The sequence below is a fragment of the Balearica regulorum genome, chromosome 2 (assembly GCF_011004875.1).
Source record: "Balearica regulorum gibbericeps isolate bBalReg1 chromosome 2, bBalReg1.pri, whole genome shotgun sequence".
In the NCBI taxonomy this organism is placed as follows: Eukaryota; Metazoa; Chordata; class Aves; order Gruiformes; family Gruidae; genus Balearica; species Balearica regulorum.
The window spans coordinates 139,841,049-139,860,755 of NC_046185.1; the positions used below are offsets into that span (position 1 = coordinate 139,841,049).

A 19,707-nucleotide genomic window follows, 5' to 3' on the forward strand; every position below is an offset into this window, starting at 1 on the left:
TTTTCTGCCTCTTTGTTGCTGTAACAGACACTCTCCGGCTTCAAAAGGAAATCTGGTTAAGCTGGAATGGCCCTGTCATCAGTAGAAGAGTTGCAGTTACCTAAGAAGGGAAGGACTTACCCCCAGGAGCTGCACTTCTGGTTCCTCTCCATACTTACTAGGCTGAGCAGAGAAAACCCAAAGCAAGATGAATTATCATGTCATAACAAAAGGGTGGTTGTGGGGAGGAGAGGAGAGCGGTTTCTCAAGTGCAAGTTTTATGCTATTGTTCAGAGCAACCCACTCGTCTTGCCCAGGAGGCTGCTTTAGTGCTTTTGTGAACACAACAGGTTCTCCAGCTAAAAATGCAATAAACCGTGTGTTATTTTGAGATGCTGTAATTACCATGGTAAATATCCTCTTTGCCTTTTTCCTTTATTTGCTGTAGGTTCAAAACCTCTCATCTGTGACCACACAAGTGTCAGTTTGCCAGCTGCAGTACTGCAGTATCTGGGTTTGGATCACACTTTACAGAAAACATCAGAAACTGGATCTGTAACCACCTCCTTGACTGACCTGCCGGGCACGGCATGGTCTGGTTCCACTTCTGAGTTTGTCACCAGGGAGTAGTCTGTAGGGACCAGCTCCCAATCAGCCTTCTGTCGGGCCGCTCTGGATGCAATTATTCTTTGATTTACCTTTGAACATGTGGGCTTCGCTCCCCTTTTTCTACATTTAAAATTAGACTTTTCCAGAGCCTGTATTTACAACTTTTCCAGAGGAAATAAGAAGTGTCTTGTTAGATTTGATTTATTAGAAGTTCCATAAGGAAGCTATCACACAACGCAGAGTACATCTCTTGCAGGGAAAATGTAGAGAACTGCAAACAAAACTCAAAATGTCCCAAGAACTAAAGTAACTCTAAATAAACTATTTAATAAAGGAGTGAAGGCCTAGTAATAGGTCCTCTAATGGCAGGGACAAAGCTCCCATTCACAGCACGTCACTGGCCCGGGATCACACCTCAGTCTTTCATTATTAGTTCTGGAGTTGGCAACCTGTCTTAATTTTGACATTAATGACATCACCTATGAAATATATTTCAGTTCTGTCTAAACAATTTACATATATATACACAACACAAAGCAAACAGTTCTACTGAATTTCTCATTATTATATACAGAATATACAGAAAGGACAGCAAGAGCGGTTTACTATTTTGATATCAGTATTGATTACATTTTAATATTTTTTAAATTTTAAAAAATTAACTATATTCCTTCATTGTCAAATGTTTGACTGACAATATATAGAACCATCCAGTATTTGTTGACAGTGACAGATACACATATATTCACATACATTTTTTGCAATGATCGCTTAGCATATGATGTTAAACATATCTAACACAAGCAATTCACATTTTTTATATCAGCTAAAACTCTTTGAATCTTCAATTTTCTGAAGATTTATATTCACATTATTAATGGGCAAATAGTAATATCCATAAATCTTACTAATTTATGACTGTTTCAGTGTATTTTTTTCTTACCCCAGTGGGAAGAAATTCACCTTTGCTGTCTGGATACCATTAGGCTTCAATCCCCTTTTTATGGATGATGGGAGGGAAAGGTTTGAGCCCCAGCCCTTCCTAAAGAGAGGGCAGTCAGGAGACACATTCTCAGTACCCTTGCTCATTGCTAGTACTCTTGCTAGGTGTAAAATTTACCCTTTACGGAACATGATTAAGGACGAAAGCCACATGTTGAACTATCATCCACATTTCTCATCATGGGTGACCCTTTTCATTTGAAAGGATCCTTGTGAGTGTAACAGAGGACAATTCTGGCAAGATTTAATTATTTTAGATAAATTACCGAACTTTAAGCAAAATATGAATGCGAAAAATTATATGCCAAGTAAGCTGGCAAAAAAAGAACAAGTATTGTGAGTCTGTTTGGTCTTCAACAGTGTTTTGCTTCTAGACCAGCTGAGCCGCAGAAACTTTCAGATTAGAAATGGACAACTTGAATGGAAGCATGCTATTTGCATAATGGTTACATTTTTAATGATTAAATATAAAACAATCATGAAAATTAAATTTAGTGCGTCAGGTACGTGTTAGCTAGAAAACTCAGCACACAAAACAGTTCTAAACAACTCGGTAAAATTAATTCTTCCTTCGAAGAGGTCTGAGTACTTCAAGCTCACAGCCATACTACCCTCAGAGCAGTGTCATAGATGCCACCTAAACCACTGCAAGTCACCAACACGGTACACAGAATACATCACATCAAAGTGTGATATATTTGATTAGAAGGACTCTTGAGTTTCAAATGACACTGAAAAGATTTCCAAATTGAATTTCTAAATTCAAGCTCCCATGAAGTCTGACTGGCCACAGCTACAGTAAACAATATAGGTGAAGCCAAGCTATTACTCTCACACATAAAAAATAACTCACTATTATTTTGCCTTTTTTTATTGGAGTGCAGCACAAATACTTTCCCTGAAACAAAAACTTCAAAACATTTATGAACATAGCTGTCAAAAATATTAAATACATACATTTAAAAAAATCTAAACCAGGAATATTTAACAACCTAAGACATATTCACAATGTGATTTCTCCATCATTTACAGTATTTACCTCAAATACTGTAAGAGGATGCAAGTCTGAAAATATATGTATTTTAAGCTATCACAGAGCATAGAAAATATATGAAAATATCCACTAACATTTGGCACAATATAAATATTCTACCCCGAGAGAGAAAACAAGTGTAGTCTTTTGTGTGACACAGATCATTATTCATCATCACAAATCATGATGTTACATCAGAGAGCTGTTGCTCATGCAACAGCAGCTCTGGTTTTAGTCGGGAAAAACATGCTCCAAGCTTGTGAGGGGGGGCACAGTGGTCTGGGAGAATGCATGTTTAGGTACTCAGCCATTTAATTTAGCTGGATAAGAAACAATGTAATGTTTTCCTGTTGTTAAACATTGCCATCTGTATCTCTGGCACGCAAATTAAAAAAAGAAGGGTGTGACCATTAAAAGTACGTGTCCTGAGATTTCCTTCTTCAGGGGGCAAAGAGGTTAAAATGGAAAAGCTGATCAGTGTATAAATCAGGAACACATGTGGTAATGAGAACAAACAGCAGCCAACAGGCAGGCGGGGAGGACTTCTCCAGGCACAAAATGAGATGGACAAAAATACCATCTACTGGAAAGGGAGCAGAGCAACTGCTTTTCACTTTGAAATTGGTAAGTTTAACCAATTCTATTAAGTCTTCACAATTATTTAAGTACTCATAATGAACTCTGAGTTTTAAAACTTGGTTTAACTGGAAGGTTGTCTGTCCAGTAGTGCAAAGCAGCGTTGCTTTAGCATTAATACTGGTTTCTATCTGTAGAAAATCAGAGGTTATCTTGAAGAAACACATGTAACACGACCTATGTGTTTAGTATCTGAGTGAAATAGTGAAACAGTGCAGGCGTGCATAGACTTCATCTTAAAGTTATGAAATGTTTGTGTCTGCAGCCTACCTACTGGAAGTAGATACCAACAGCCAGTCTCTTACTCAGGCTGAAACAGTTTTGCTTGATTTCTTTGGAGATAAACAGAATATTTAACATAGTAAGTTACAGTTCACTTAAAGCTAAGAAAAATAACACAATTGTGAATAATAATCCCTCTGATCCAATGCATCTGATATACCAGTGGCAGGCCCCCAAAATACTAAGTCAATTAAAATAAGCCTTTATCTTCACCTTAAGACTTGTTCCTTGACACAGACAGAAAAAATAAAGAAAACATTACAGATCACAAAGCACTGAATTTTCAAGTGTAAAGTCATACCAAAATCTTGATAAATTATCATTGATGTCGTAGGTGAGCAATCGGTCAGGAACGTCATTATGGGTGCCCTGTACTGCTAACACATGTGGTGCTAGGGCAAAGGGTACGTCACTCAGAAGATCTGACATGAAAGGGCTGCTTTCCAAATTTTGACTCCTTTGATTTCCCACCTCTGCACTCGATACAGTCAATTGCGATTGGTGCCCCGTATTTACCTAAAGAGAACAGAAGAACAGAAATTTAGACACTACAAATCAGGCAGCTAAGGCTTTGTACTTAGAACCATCATGACCTAATAATAAATGAAAACAAACAAAAAAAAGTAATAAATAAAATCAGTTTCAGAGTTTGGTTCAGGAAGATCTAAAACAGCAATTCTTAATACATGTCGATATAATTCTTTGAGTCAGGCTGACTTGAATTAAAGCTAAAACAACAACAGATTTTTTTTTTTTTATGATTAGTGGTATTTCTCCACCTAATGTTACTCTGCATTTATGAAACTCGTAAGGCTGGTGGGACCCTTTGTCATTACGTCCGGTTTTGTTTAGGGGAAATTACTTCACATAATTCCTTTCATGAACTGATGAACCTCCATCTTTTGTTCCTCCTGTGACTTTTGAGAAGTTGTCCAACAAAGGCATAACATTGATGATTAAAACCCACTCCTATTATTTTAAGGAAATACTTATTTCAAAGTATTACTGGTGTTGCTTTCCAATTTGAAATGGAATTGCATGACAGGCCGGTGAGGTCTGTTATATATGGCAATATATGCATTGCCATACTTGCTTTATAGAAAAACACAGTTAACAAAACTTTAAAAAAAAACCCCCACAAACAACAAGAACCTCTGAACCAAAACCATCAATGAAATAAAAAACCCTGCCATACATAAGAAGTCAACATAATTTACATAAAATGACAGCAGATAGGATGCTGGACCCAATGGAATTGCAAGCTTTGATATTGGCCTACCAATATGACCTTATTAAGTGTCTATCCTAAAATTTCTACTGTTTTAAAAACATAGAAAAGACTATTTACTCCGCCTCTAGAAATGAAATCTAGCTTGTTTTTACTATTTATAGCAATAAAATGCTATGCAAACTGATAGCTCTCATATCATCTCTACGAGTAAGACATTTGTTATATAGATTTTTATTTTCTATAAGCACACATACAGAAATATTCAGTAATTTGTTCAGAAGTGCTTAACAAGTCATATCAGAGCCAAGAACATTAGACATGAATTTCTGGTTGCAGTCCTGACTTCTTCCTTTCAACCCCTCAATATCCAGCACGCAGCTAGAAAAATCCATAGCTTATGCTGTTATTAGGGAAGGGAGAGCACTGAAAGCTTTAAACACTAATTTGGTGCTCAACTGATCATCATTAAGAGTTCAATGGATCTAGTTGTATGGAGTTTGCTTTCATCCTAAATTATTCCATGATTTTTAGAGGAGTTGTGTTGCTCAAGATCTGACCTGTGCTGGAGCTGAATGTTATGGATTGTGGTTGTTACAGACAACCTGAGGTTGCGGCTGTTCGACAGAAGGACAGTTTGGGTGGTGGGGCGGTGGTGGAGTTACTTGTTTTCTAGCCGGAGAATATGTAACACAGCTAAGCATTTAGCCAGGTAAGAGGCACCACATCTCCTTCTCAAAGGAAAGACTGGATTTGACTTGAACACAGCCTGAGCACTAGTCCTTCCTTACACAACCCAACAGGGTTGGACAGATAAACAAACATTAAACCTTCTATTAAACTGTCAACAATGAAACAGATAATCTTGCCAATCTAAGTCAGCACTTGTCTTAGGTGATGGATGAAGCTTGCTGTTACTGGGACAGAAGGGGTTAGTGGTGCTGCCTGCATGCTCTGAAATGGACCCTCATTTGGAAGCTTTTGTTTATACTCATGATGATTAGAAACCTAAAGCTTAAGATAAACTTCCTAAGATCCGTTACTATTATGTCACAGGATAATAATGTAAAATTTCCTAAGGTTAAGAAGTCTTATTAAAAGGAATGACTGCTAGATATAACTACTAAACTTACTGATACTGAGAAAAGCACATTCCCAATGAGTTGCTGGGATTCACTTCCCAGAATAAATCCTGTTTGATATTTTAATTTTTTTCCCTCTCCTCTTTCAGATCACCTTCTGTCTAATTGCTGTAAGACATTTTATTTTATAGGTACCAAAATGGAAAGATTAGTCTCATCTTTGTCTATTCTTCTAGGCCACTTCAGAGCCTTCTGGAGATAGACAGGGTATGTCACTGGGTTTCTCCTGCTGTAGCAATATTCTCTAAATTACTGTAATACTGGCATGTCTGTACTACGTAATTCCTGCAGCTAGTTTGCTGATATTTCTTCTTGTTCTCCATTTCCCCTAGCTTTCCTCTTCTCAGTTCTCTATTCTTATGAGCAGCTAACAGCTCTTCAGAAAGCTACGTGCAACAGTAGAGGCAAGAGTTGATAAAGAAGATTTCTCCTACTGCAGCTTTCCAAGCTCTGAGCAAAAAACACAGACCATAGCACCGTAAGCTTGTAAGTTCAGGAAAACCCCTAAAACCTCTTGTACTCTCTGTTCTAATCATCATCGTTATCTTCAAGTCAAACATCAGCAGCTCTCACTTTAAAAGGGATTTTCACTTCTATAGCTGCTAATTGATAACACTTACAGAGAAGTCTTCCTTCTTGTCATGGCCAAACAGGCTCAATGTGTGCATAATAACAAACTTCATAAACGTCTTCTGCTACAGGCATATTCTCTTGCTAAGAACATTGCCAAACGCACAGAACACTTATTTACGTTAATGATATTTATCTGACTGCCCCCCCAATACTTCAAATAAGTACTTGAATTTGTAGCTGCTGTAAACTTTAAAACTTCCCTTAATTTCTACTCTGCACAAATTTGTTACATTCCCTCTTGAGAGAAATAACCTGTGAGGCATTTATTGAGGTGCTGGTATTTGCTTGTATTACATCAGTCCCATATTCTGAAGGAGAGAGCGGAGCCAGAAAGCCCCAAATGAGAAACAGGAAAAGGTTACATCTAGGAATCAATTAAACAAGATCTTCAAAGACCCTTCTGCCTCCCCCCACTCCCGCATTCCACAGAAAAATGATCCCTCGCTTGCTGTCCTATTCCCATAGCTCAGATGATAATCAGAAATCCCTAGAATCTAATGTTTATTTTGTTTGGCAAATTACACTTTTATGAACACCTGTTTATATCTTAATTGTCCCACAAGCTGGATGAACTCAATTTACAATGCAAATTAGACTATCACATGGCAAAACTAACTTCAAAGAGGAAAAAAAAAAAATTGGGAGAGCACAAAAGGTCTTGGATCTTCTTTTTTCCTCCAGAAACCTTACATTTGTTAGAAGGGTGCCAAATGAGCAGCCCCAGAAATTAAAACCTTTTCTGCACACAGCAGATACTACGTATTGACGACGACAGAGGAAGAACCAGCTTTCTTCACTCTCAAGTCCCGCTACACGTTTCAAAGCAAGACTGCAGGAAGGAAGGATGTGATAGTCTATAGATGCTGATACTACTTGAATAGTCAAAACAGTATCATAAAGAAAGCCCAAAATGGCTGGGAGCAACATAGTACAGATAAGTCAGGAACAAAGAAAAGTGTTGGGTCAGTATAACGAATGCCATAATCTGATCTCGGATCCAATGGTCTTGGGGTCCCAGTCTACCCAGCCCCTCATGAGAAGGTCTTGGGTCCAATACAACAAGATCAGTTTACAGCAGAAATGAGAAAAGGACTTGAGATCTCCTATTTCAATTTCACACATAAACCACTACTGTCTCTCCCATAAAAATGGCTATTTTTCACTATCTTAAAATGTTCACATTCACTTTTTCATTTATAGCAAGTCACATTTTATGTTACTATTACTGGACCATGCAATGGGAAAAATACAAAACCTAGGGAGGACAATTCTTTAATGCGGTATATAAAACCCAAACATGGTAGAAAAACACTGGCCAGTTAATCTGGAAACTTAACTGAAGACAGGCTGCTGGAAAACTGTCACATTTGCAGTTTAACTCCTGGAATATTGTAAAGCCCATCCTTTTATCTGGTACACAGTGTGTCGTAAGAGTTATGGCATATATTATAGACTCATAGAATGGTTTGGGTTGGAAGGGACCCCAAAGATCATCTAGTTCCAACCCCCCTGCCATGGGCAGGGACACCCTCCACTAGACCAGGTTGCCCAAAGCCCCATCCAACCTGGCCTTGAATGCTTCCAGGGAGGGGGCATCCACAACTTCTCTGGGCAACCTGTTCCAGTGCCTCATCACCCTCATCATGAAGAATTTCTTCCTAATATCTAATCTGAATCTACTCTCCTTCAGCTTAAGGCCATTACCCCTTGTCCTATCACTACATGCCCTTGTCAACAATCCCTCTCCAGCTTTCTTGGAGGCCCCTTTAGGTACTGGAAGGCTGCTATAAGGTCTCCCCAGAGCCTTCTCTTCTCCAGGCTGAGCAACCCCAACGCTCTTCGCCTGTCTTCATAGGAGAGGAGCTTCAGCTTTGTGGCCCTCCTCTGGACTCACTCCAACAGCTCCATGTCCTTATATTATCTATGTATCATATTATCTACTAGGTATCTACATACAAAGAAAAAAGTTTGTGCCCTGAACAATTCAGGTTGCAAGAAGTAATTTTTCAGTTCTGCCTAGCGCAGTCATTATAGGCAATCATTGTCCTTTGCTACGCAGAATTGTTTCTGAGTGCTCTTGCAGCGACATTTAGATAATGGCCTCATGTGCAAGATCGTACCAAGCTACACATATCTTTGTGCTTCCAAATCATAAAGACTAATGGGCTAAGACATATTTCACTCATATGCTGGAGGATCCATATCAGTGAAAAGGTCTTGAAGCCAACCTGACCAGCAGGTTTTATAGCGACTGTGGTAATGTAATGAAGAACTGGACACTCTAGTAGAGAACATCAATCACCCCTCAATGCTGAGATGGCCCAAGCTGGTTACAATGCAAACACCAGCACAAAGCTGTGTGATGCAATGAAAGTCAAGGTTATGAAGTGGCTTATGTTTTCACGCATGCATTCTTCAAGCTTATATAGAACTGCAAGTCCTAGAGAATTTGATATCCCACATTAGTCATGCTAGTTTCTACTGAAATGCCTAATTTATTTATCCAGAATACAATCTATTCAGAGCATATTCTCTGGATATTAGCTGAATAAAGTACTGCCAAATGCTATGACAGACAATCCTGCTATGAGAAGTATTAACTGAATGCATTCAGATCACCAAACAATTTACATTTCACCAAACACCAGGGAGTCAAAAAAATCAGGTAAAATTACAGAAGGTAATCAAATTTAATTCAAATAAGCAAGGTGTTTTCTTCATTCTTGGTTTGCAATCCAAATGAACAGGGATAAAAGAAATGCTATGTAAACATGTATGGTAGCTGGCCACCAGATACTAGCTGCACTCTTACAACAAGGGTGTTATATGCCATTTCAAAACTAAAAAAGTATAAAATTATCCTCTAAAGTAAATTCTTCCTTTTTGCCTTTTTTTTATGTTTCTCAGCTGCCTTTAAAAAACATCTAATTTGCTGCATCTCTGTGTGCTAACCATAAAGTCTGCCAAGAGTGTCGTAAGGAAGAAAAAATGCAGTTTACAATGTACTCAGAAGCTGGATTTACAGTGCTCTGAAGAAGAATCAAAGATCAGTGCTAGCATTACAATCATCCAAAATATTGAACAAGGTTTTCTAGCAAAAAGTGATTAATTTTAAGAAATTTGTACTTTCTGTAAAAAAAGGTTTTTTTTCAGAAGTATACCCATTTTCCTTAAAAAGAGCCTTGAGAAACAAACAGTATGTTCACTCTTCCAGAATGTTTAGTAAATACCCAGCAATATCATTATTATGACGGAGACCTACAACACTACTGGTGATATAGAAATATTATCTTTATTTCAGGCAATTTTGCAATATTACAGCAAACAGTGTATCATAATGTATCTCAGAATTTATGTAGCACTAAGCAGTTATTTCTGACGTATCTAGAAATGGAAATTATCTTAGGGGATTGTTCTTCCAATTGTGTTTCAATTCATGCTTTTTAGGGTATTCACTGGGCATTTTTAAAAAAATTTGTAGGAATTCCAGAGTGAGCATCTCCATTGATGACACCGATTCACTTTTCAAATAAGAACAGTAATAGCAAAGAGGAACAGAGGGGAAAAGAAAGGCGCTCTGAATGTTTAGCACTTTGTATTCAAAAATTTACTCTAGGAGAAAAGGATCAGTAAAACCTTGCTGGAGGGGGGAAAAGTTTGCATGCCATGATAGCTTTTAAATGTCACAAAAAACCCAACCCAAAACATCGACAACAGAACAGCCTCACACCCAACACACCAGTAAGTCTGTGACCTATATCCTTACAGAACTGTAAGAAGGGAAGAAACCCACCCAGACGAGCACAATACAGATGCCCCTGTGTTGGTTCAGAAAACCGCAGGTGAATCATGAGAGCTGCTATTCTTTTAAGGCTCACTCAAAAGTTTAGTCAGCATCCCCTCCAGGGATTCAAGGAAAGAATTTTTTCTATCTGGGAGAACACAAGTAGATGGAAGAAGTAGTGCTGGAGACCTTGCAGCAGCTTGTTGCCGTATCCATATGGCTTCTGGTTGCTTGCTTGCTTTCTTAACAGAAATGTAGTGAACCACATGTAGTGGGACTGTAATACTAGCCTAAGATTGGTGTTGTCAGTGGTTGCAACAGGGCAGACTTCCACGCTGAAAGCTTCGGGCTAAGATGGAGTCCTTGGGGAGGCTTTTATAAGCAAGAATGGCTGTCAATGGAAATCAGCTTTCCCATTTGCTTTGGGCTCTTGTTTCCCAGCTTCTTATGGCTCTCACTCTGTAATACAGCAGTGATTTGTCTTTCTTTAAGAGGTCCTGCTACCTGTACAAATTTTGTGTGATTAGTAGGCAGCATGTTTGTTCTCCATTTATCAATATTGCTGTTCAGAACCAGATTTTAAAATAAGCATTTAAGAACATTTTACTGATTTGTGGCATTTTAGATATTGTTCTTTTTCATTTTCCTTTTTAAAAGCATGCTTTTCAGCCATTTCTTAATCAAGGTCAGGTTAATGTTGCTGAAATCTTAAAGAAAAAAATTCTAAAGAAACAGTGAAAAGTACCTCTGACATTCTAGTTTTTTGTTATTATAGCAAAGCTCCCCACAGAGTATCCTGGCCTGCAAAGAACAGTAGGGAAATCTTTGCTAAACTGCACTTTCAATATCAATAATGATGTACATTTGTACACCCTTATTGGCATTAAAGCAATTAGAAAAGTGTAATTATTCAGAACTAGCTTTTTCTCTAGCATAGGAACAATTCAATATTCTAAATGCACAATGAACTTTCTGTAATTAGTACATGCTCCTTGCCCTCTCAAACAGCTAGAACTGTTAACGTCTGCAGACAGGAAGAATTGTGAGGTTGCCATTTCAACTCTGGATACTCCAAATATTCCACAGTTAAAGTGTGTTAGTTTAATTGTCCTAGTAAATACTAGAGATGCCTGTGAGTTTTATTCATGAAACACTTATAGAATGTAATTCTACCCTGAAAAGTATTCTTAAGTACCACAAAAGACTGCATATCTAGTGTCTAAACCAACTATCTCGTCTGTTCATTCTAGAAGAAAAAAATTGGTTTTCTTCGTTAACAATTTCACAAACTCAAACCAGAACAAGATTAAGATTCTGGTTTTACTCAATCCTCTATAACAACAATTGGGCACAGGAAATATTTAGAGGGGAGTTGGTGATAAATTTAGCAAATATATTAAACGTAATATAATTGCTATTGTATAATGATATTTTGATTCCTAATTCCTACTTTTATTCCTTTATTCCTAATTCGTATTATTTAATTATTTCCTTCAATAGTTGTTTAAAGACAGAGAACCATAATGTCTCAAACATGGGCATCTATAATAAGAAACTGTAAAATTGTGAACAAACAGGGATAAGATGCAACATGAAGAAAAGACTGCAGAATTAAGAGAAAGCAGAAATAAGAAGGAAGCAGAAAAGGATTCTAAATCTTTATTAAAAATGCTAAGTCTTAATTTCCCACCATAACTAAAATAATTATACTTTCCTTCTATCCCAACCCATTTTAGCACTTGTGAATCTGATAATTGAAGAGTTGTATCAGCATTTATGCCCCCGCCCCCCCCCCCCCCCCCCCCCCCCCCAGCATGGTTCCTGTTCTTTTTGCCTGCCTGTGCCTCTCTGGAGGCCCCTGAGCTGAGGGCACTGTCCTAACAGGTGAATTTTGGACAATGTTCCCCTCTGCAACATGAATATTGTGATAAGAATTATCTTAGAAGAAAGAGAGAGGTGTGGGTTGAGAAAAGAACAGTTTATCTAGTTCCTCTGTTCCTTCGAAGTACTATGCAAGCTATTCATAGCAAAGATCTCATACATTATAATAAGTAACATGAACAACATTCAGCTCGTTCTGCTCCTGCCAGTGCCAGGAAATGTTACTAACTAGGCCAGATTATTTTTTTTTTTCTGTAGCACGTATGCTGAAAGATTGAAAAGTTCCTGAAAATTACTGTAGTAAGTAAACTGCAAGCCAGAGGAACTGTAATTGAAAATGCAGGCAGCTCTAGACATCCAGCAGCGCACTTCACAGCCACAAATCAGAAGTGAAGGACAAGTCAATATATTGCAAAATGAATAGAGAAGTCTGATAAATGCTGATAATGGATTTGTTCTGTAAGTTCAGTGTCATCCAAAAAGCACAAAGTACTCACATTTATTTTGCTGCTACCTTCATTCCTGATGTAATACAAAACTCAGATAACTTTTCAATATAGCCAGAGAATATACTAAGAAATTAATTTTCTATAAAACTTCAATTACAGCTTGAAATAAACAGTAATCAAATAATCCATTTTAATTTAGCAGCAACATTTGGTCAATGCAGTTAGTAACAACAAGATTTGATTTTCTCTCTACTGCTCCAAGTAAAAAAATATCCTGAATACTTTTTGGGAAGCTGATGTCCTGAATAGGAGAAGCTTAGACAAACTGGGTCTCTGCCTCCATGTCCCTACCTCTTGTTCCCAACTCCTGCTATTGCAGAAGCTCCAACACGGTAACCCGCTATGGCAGGAAAAAGATGACAGTTTCTCTGAGATGGTAGATGTCCATGGAGCAGAATATCTAAAAAAAGAGGGATAATACTGCATTCTCTCATTCTACTAAGTGTATGAAAATCCAAGGACTTCAATGGGAAAGGAAACTGTCTACTTAAGAAAAGAACTTAGATAATTAAACATAAAAGACTAGTAAGAAAATATTTAGCAAACATGGTTTCACAAAAAAGTCAATAAATTTTTCAGCAAATTGGAACAACTGGGAAAAGCTGCGTAGATCAGAAGTTATTGTTCCAAGAAGAAAAGGAAATCTCTCCTTGAGTAATTGAGGTAGTCAGCAACATCCGTGAAATGTCTCCCTAGAACGTTAATATCAGTGAGAGGAAAAACACAGGGATAACAATTTGCATCTACAATAAGAGGAAAGGAAAAGGAAATGATCTTGGATTTGCTATTCAGAAAAAAAGCTAATTAAGTAGAGTGAACAGAAAAGAATTACTAGTCTGAACCCAGGTGAAGCTCCCTCCAGCGATACCTGTGAACAACATCCCCAGCCATGCTCAGAAGTTTTGTTAGGTAACTAAACCCCTGGATCTTTCCAGTGGTCTCTCTCCTCAGTCTTGAAGAACATAAATGGATTCCCAGGCAGATGTGTGAATAAAAATTGCTGTATTAAGTGCTTTGTTCTGAGATTTTTACCATGCTGCTTAAAATCCAAGCACGTGGCAAGACTAGCAATATGTCCTATTTACAAATTTAAAATATTCCACTGCTGAAAAAGTGAATTAGGCGAGTATCTCCTCATATAACTTTCCACCTGCTCTCTCCATAGAGATTCAAGTCAGTAAGAGACAGGAAGGATGGATATCTGACTTTAAGTTCCTCCATACGCAGCCTGTGGCTGGAGCACTTGTCAACAGCACCTTCAGCAAACAGGTTACCAGGAGCCAGAGTTTGCAAAGCTTCAATCTACGAACAGTAACAAGACTGAGTTGTCCTCAGCACCTACCGCTTAGGCTTCTGAGATGCAGGAATAAAAGCATGCTGACTCTTAAAGCAGTAAAGGACCAATAAATTAATTAAATAAATAAAAGGAAACAAATATTGGTCATCTGTTTCAATGAAAGTGGCCTCTTTCAGCCTCCTGGTTCTCCATGGAAGGAAGATAATTGGACCATAATGAAAGGGAAGAAGAGTACTTTTTTGGCTTTTAAAATAGATTTGTTTTTATTAAGCAGGACTACTAATTGCATTACAACAATAGAAAAGGATTCGTAAAATTTGTAATACTGGGGAAGCAAAGAAATTTACAAACACATAATTTCCATTTTACCTTCTATTTCTAAAAAGTGCTTTAGAACAAAATTTGACTATGTGCTACCCAATGCACAGTCTTTCATAAGTCTGATACGATTGAGGAGTGGTGAAGTTTTGGGGATTTTCTTAAGGCAGAAATTACAGCAGTACCATATTGTGGTGAAAGGATCAAAACACACTGACAGAAAGTACAGCAAAACATATTCCTGTCATATCAATATTAGCATTTTGGTCTAAAATTAGGAAGTTTTCATGTCATATTTCCTTTCAATTAAAATGGACTGCCCACTGCTGTTTGTGGTGGGTTTTGTGGTCCGGGGTTTTTGTTTGGTTTTTTTTTTTCCTCAGAAAGTGGCAGTGAAACTAACCTAAAGACATTGTTATTTTCCTTACTTGGTGTTTAGAGTAATTATTAATAAGCTGCCTTATACTACAGTCTTTCAGCCACCATTTGACGCTAATGCATCATGTTGTAAATATCACGGTACTATCAGACTGTATTAGCACACAGTCTCATCAAGTGATGTATGATCTACATTGCATTTTAGATCAATTTTAATATTTGGAAAGCCCAGAAGGGTTGCTCCCAGAGGCAGGGTGACTGACCAATCAATTTGTTGACAGCAGCAAAGTGAACCAGCATTACTGGCTTTTAGTGCAACCGCATGTGTTTGGGCAAGAGATACAGGATAATCAGTAGTTTTATCTGGGGATTAAGCTAGTCAGAAGATCCCAAAATTAGAACAAGGCTAAAAAATGTGATGGGAGCATCTGGGCACCCAATTTGAGCATCTTCTGCTACAAATAACCATCCAATGTAACTGAATAAGCACGCAATTAAGTCAAACATATAGCGAGTCTCTGCTCAAACTAAATAGGGAGGTATGCAAATTGTGCTTCTGGATACATGTGCCTTGGTCACTATTTGGCGTATATGTTCCTTTACTAAAGCATAGATGTCAAAATGAAGAGGCTGCCAATCAGGCTAATGCTACTATTTTATTAACTGTTTACAGGTAGGTATGTACATATGTAAATATGCCTATTTATAGGCATTAAATGATGAAAATATACCATGCTTGCGTGTCGTTCTTTCCCTAGTGGAGGTGATTTTGTCTTCTGTTGCTCAAACCTCACCAATTGTACCAACTGACCAAAGCACTGACTCTGGACTCCACGGGCAGGGCTGTGAGAGGGAAGGATGCTCCAATCCAGTTGTTGTGTTTACATGTATTTGCTGGCCAGACAGGACATTCAAGCCTCATCTTAAAAGACTGTAAGGCTTCCTCAATTCTTGTCGTAATGAAATCTCCACTGAAGTTAAACAAAGGGTTTAACAGTATTTCACACTTGCAAAGTGCTATAGAAAAGTGCTTTGTAAGAGAGCACTGCGTTATTTTTTTCAAAATGAACTGGTTTATAAGTTCAGAGAGGAAGTTGGTGACAACCGTGTTAATTCACGTCTCTCAATTCCCACTCCAGTTCTCAATGTCTAAAAATATGCTTCCCTTTAAGAAAAAGACAATTGTCATAGCATTTTTGACGTTACTACGATTACCAAGTATCTGAAATAATCCCAGCTGTGTGTCATATTACACAGATAACATGTCTAACTATTTACTTTAGAACTGAGAAAAACCCTACAAGGTGACGGTCTTACAAGACACTCCCAGGTCTTACTGGTGACCCTTGGTCAACAGATTGCACAAATCGGAGTTTATAAAATGTTGTTTGTGAGGCCGTTAAAACTAATCCTTTGTGACATGCATAAGCAGTCTTTCTAATGGATGATCATGTTGGTTACATTTTACATATGTATGTATACCAAATATATTTATATATAATATGTACATAGACCCTCTCCCCTAAGTTGCCCAACTGTTAAGGGCAGGCAGAAGTCCACTGGTCCATACATTCCGGAGATCTTCCTAGTAAGAAAAGACCTCTTAAATATTGTGGTCAAATATCAAACAGATAGCAATATGAACATTACAGTATAATGAAGCTTTGTAAAGTAAATATGCTATTGCATAGTAATAGTTGTAATATACAATAGTTGATTTTTTTAGCTGACTGGGCTATTTACCTTCATTCTGAGTAAGATCACAACCATATACTGTGCCTTTCTTATCATACAGCAGCTCTACTTTGCGTGCACTTTCAATCTGTGGCTGCACATAGATTCCCCCAAAGAACTGCCAACTATTTCCTATAAATGCAAAGGATAGAGGGAGCTAAGAAAGATGACATCCATCACAGCCACCAGCACTGAAAACTAATCATCCTTCTTTAAAGGTAATGTTAAAATTTCACATGTGATCATACACAATAGTTGAGTAAAACATAAGATCTTTCTTCTGACGGTACCAGCATTCAGAGAAAAGTACATGCTTGACGACTTGCTGCAGACAGTCTTATTCCAGTCCCTTCTAAGAGTGGATAATTTCATTAAGTGATTATTGCTTACATACCCGATTAAGAAGAGAGAAAATATGGACCAACATGCTTTAAGGGCTTTATATGAGAAAAAAGAAGATCTTGGAGTTAATATGACATATGACAAGCAATTAATCCAACCAGGTCATGACTAGAATTCTAGCTTATGAGAGCTTAAAAAAAAAAAAAGGCAATCTAAGCAGCATTTTCTATAGAGACTATATTTTGTCAAAATGGAGCAAACTAATCACAAACGTTGGCCAATAATTTTGAAATATAAACCAGCTTCTCTAAAGCAAATGTAGGGAATTTAAAATGATGCAATAAATCTAGTCTAAAACACTCTTCTCAAGATTTTAAATGTGAGACCCTCTGACCCATAAACTAAAAGTTCATAGAATCGTAGACTGGCCTGGGTTGGAAGGGACTTTAAAGATCATCTAGTTCCAACCCCCCTGCCACGGGCAGGGACACCCTCCACTAGCCCACGTTGCCCAAAGCCCCATCCAACCTGGCCTTGAACACTTCCAGGATGGGGCATCCACAGCTTCTCTGGGCAACCTGTTCCAGTGCCTCACCACCCTCACAGTAAAGAATTTCTTCCTAACAGCTAATCTAAATCGACCCTCCTTCAGCTTAAAGCCATTACCCCTTGTCCTGTCACTACACACCCTTGTAAACAGTCCCTCACCATCTTTCCTGGAGGCCCCTTTAGGTACTGGAAGGCTGCTATAAGGTGTCCCAGAGCCTCCTCTTCTCCAGGCTGAGCAACCCCAATGCTCTTCGCCTGTCTTCATAGGAGAGGTGCTCCAGCCCTCTGATCATCTTTGTGGCCCTCCTCTGGACTCGCTTTAACAGCTCCATGGTTGGGTGACTAAACAGAGACATGATCAGCAATAGCTCCTTTTCCAGTAACTTGTAAAAATAATCCAGACAGCCAAGTTTAGTAAAAAATGGGCAATAATAGGCCTGGAAGAATAATTTTTTAAATGTTTTTTAAAGGAAAACAAGATAATATTAGCACTATTCATGCCCTGGAATTTTATCAGGTGATCTGCTCAAAACGGTATCTGAAAATCTATCAACTTCAGCAATACTTGCCAATTTCTCTAGAAAAGTAAAAAGAAAATTAAATTAATTTTTCCCCTACTCTGTGCACTCGGGACTTCCATTATCTCTTCCTTGATATTTTATATCTCATAGTTCTTCTGTCTTTCCAAGTGACTAATATGACCCCTAGCTAGATGCCTAGGAAACTGTTACTTACATCTATTCAGAATCCTTCCATAGCAGCTTTACAAAGGATCAATTTAATGAGGGTATTATCTGTCAATTCAGATATAAAAATATTTTTTCTAGTTTATTTCGATACTTGCCCCAAACGGTGCACACCAGTATCTATGCAGAAAACCATAGATAATTCTAAATTTACTTCAGGACACGTGGGCTTTCTATCTGCTATGTTCTCATTTTTTAGTAGCAAATTATGAAAAGAAGGGGCACAAGAACCATAACAGAACTATTACAATTCATAAAGAAAACTATGTCCTATGATGATAAGTATCACAGCAGCAAGGTATGTAATTAAGAGTGGCTATAACAACAACAACATATAAATTAGATAATTATGGATTAAGCAATCCCTTGGGGGATTCTCTCTTGCCCTAGAAAAAGTATAACAAGCTCCTTAGATAGAATGCAACAGCTATTAAGTATTTGAGGGAAAAATAGGACCATAAAGGAAAAAAAAAGAATACATAGCAAGAGAAAAATCTTAATTTACAACCTAAAGACAGCTCTCATTTTTGGTAGTTTATTTTAACACACTTACTGGTACAGTTTTTACCCATTAAATCTGCAGACATCTGTTGGCTAAAGAGCACATGTCAGATTATCAAAAAATGCAATATCAAATAAACACGAGCTGCTTCTTAAGGTGACAGTAGGGAGATACAAAACACTGCAGCTATTACCAGAAATGTAATTTTTTTATTGTTGTTTCTTACATCAATTTAATAATCCCAGGTGTCCTGGACACCAGACATACAATAATCTTCATAAAACCTAATTCATAGCCATACCATCTGTCAAAAATATTTTTTATGTCTCCTAATAGATATGCTACATAATTGCTCTCACAGTAGGACAAAAATACATGGTTGCAATAATTTGCTTTACCAATGCAACAGCTCATTATCAAAAATAACCCCACCATATTACTAGGGTTCCTAGCACTCTTCGTATATCAAAACTAACCTTTCCATTCTGTTATCTTCTATAACCTTAAATTCCCCGTGAAAGCAGATAAAGATTGAATTATCTGGAAATTGTACTATAACAATAGAAAACTCACAAGCATGAAAAAATAAAACTGTAATCTCTCTTTCTATTATGATGGTGTTGCAGTTAAAATTAGCAGCTTTGTATTTCACAGTCACAAAGAGACTAATTTAAGTTCTCGGCCCTGCAGAGTGCTAAGCATTTTGCCCTCAATCCAGAAAAGCACTTACATGTGCGTATGACTTTTAGTTGATGAGCCCGAAGCAACTTCAGCAGGATCGTACACGCTTGGTGAGGCCCAGATGAGGTGCTCATTACCCTGCCGGACAACACGTCTCCCTAGGACTGACTCGGCATCGGGAGATGACCCTCCCAAACCTCCATCTGTACTTGTGGAGATGGAGGGGATATTCCACATGGGACTGCTCAAGGCAGGAGCTTCTGTTCCCACTCTGTGCAGCAGAAGATGAAATATTTGGACTGAAGCTGGCTTTTGAGAATACCCTCCTCCAACAAGTTTCTAAATAGCTGCAGTTCCTCTAACCTGCATGCAGTATCAAAACCTCTTAAAATAACGCAGGCTGCAGGTACGGCAGTTGTTACAAGAGGTCCTGTTACATGTT

At 37.9% G+C, this 19,707-nt stretch overlaps 1 protein-coding gene across 4 annotated transcripts in view; it reads right to left on the minus strand.

The window, feature by feature from the left end:
* Positions 1-2,448: 2,448 nt before the first annotated feature.
* UMAD1 (UBAP1-MVB12-associated (UMA) domain containing 1) overlaps positions 2,449-19,707 on the minus strand; it is an 82,520-nt gene continuing 65,261 nt past the window's right edge. For all 4 annotated transcript variants that reach the window (XM_075746127.1, XM_075746123.1, XM_075746125.1 and 1 more), the window contains one exon: positions 2,449-4,057. In XM_075746127.1, the coding sequence (XP_075602242.1) occupies positions 4,054-4,057 (4 nt within the window). In that variant the 3' untranslated portion in view covers positions 2,449-4,053. The remainder of the gene's footprint in view (positions 4,058-19,707) is intronic.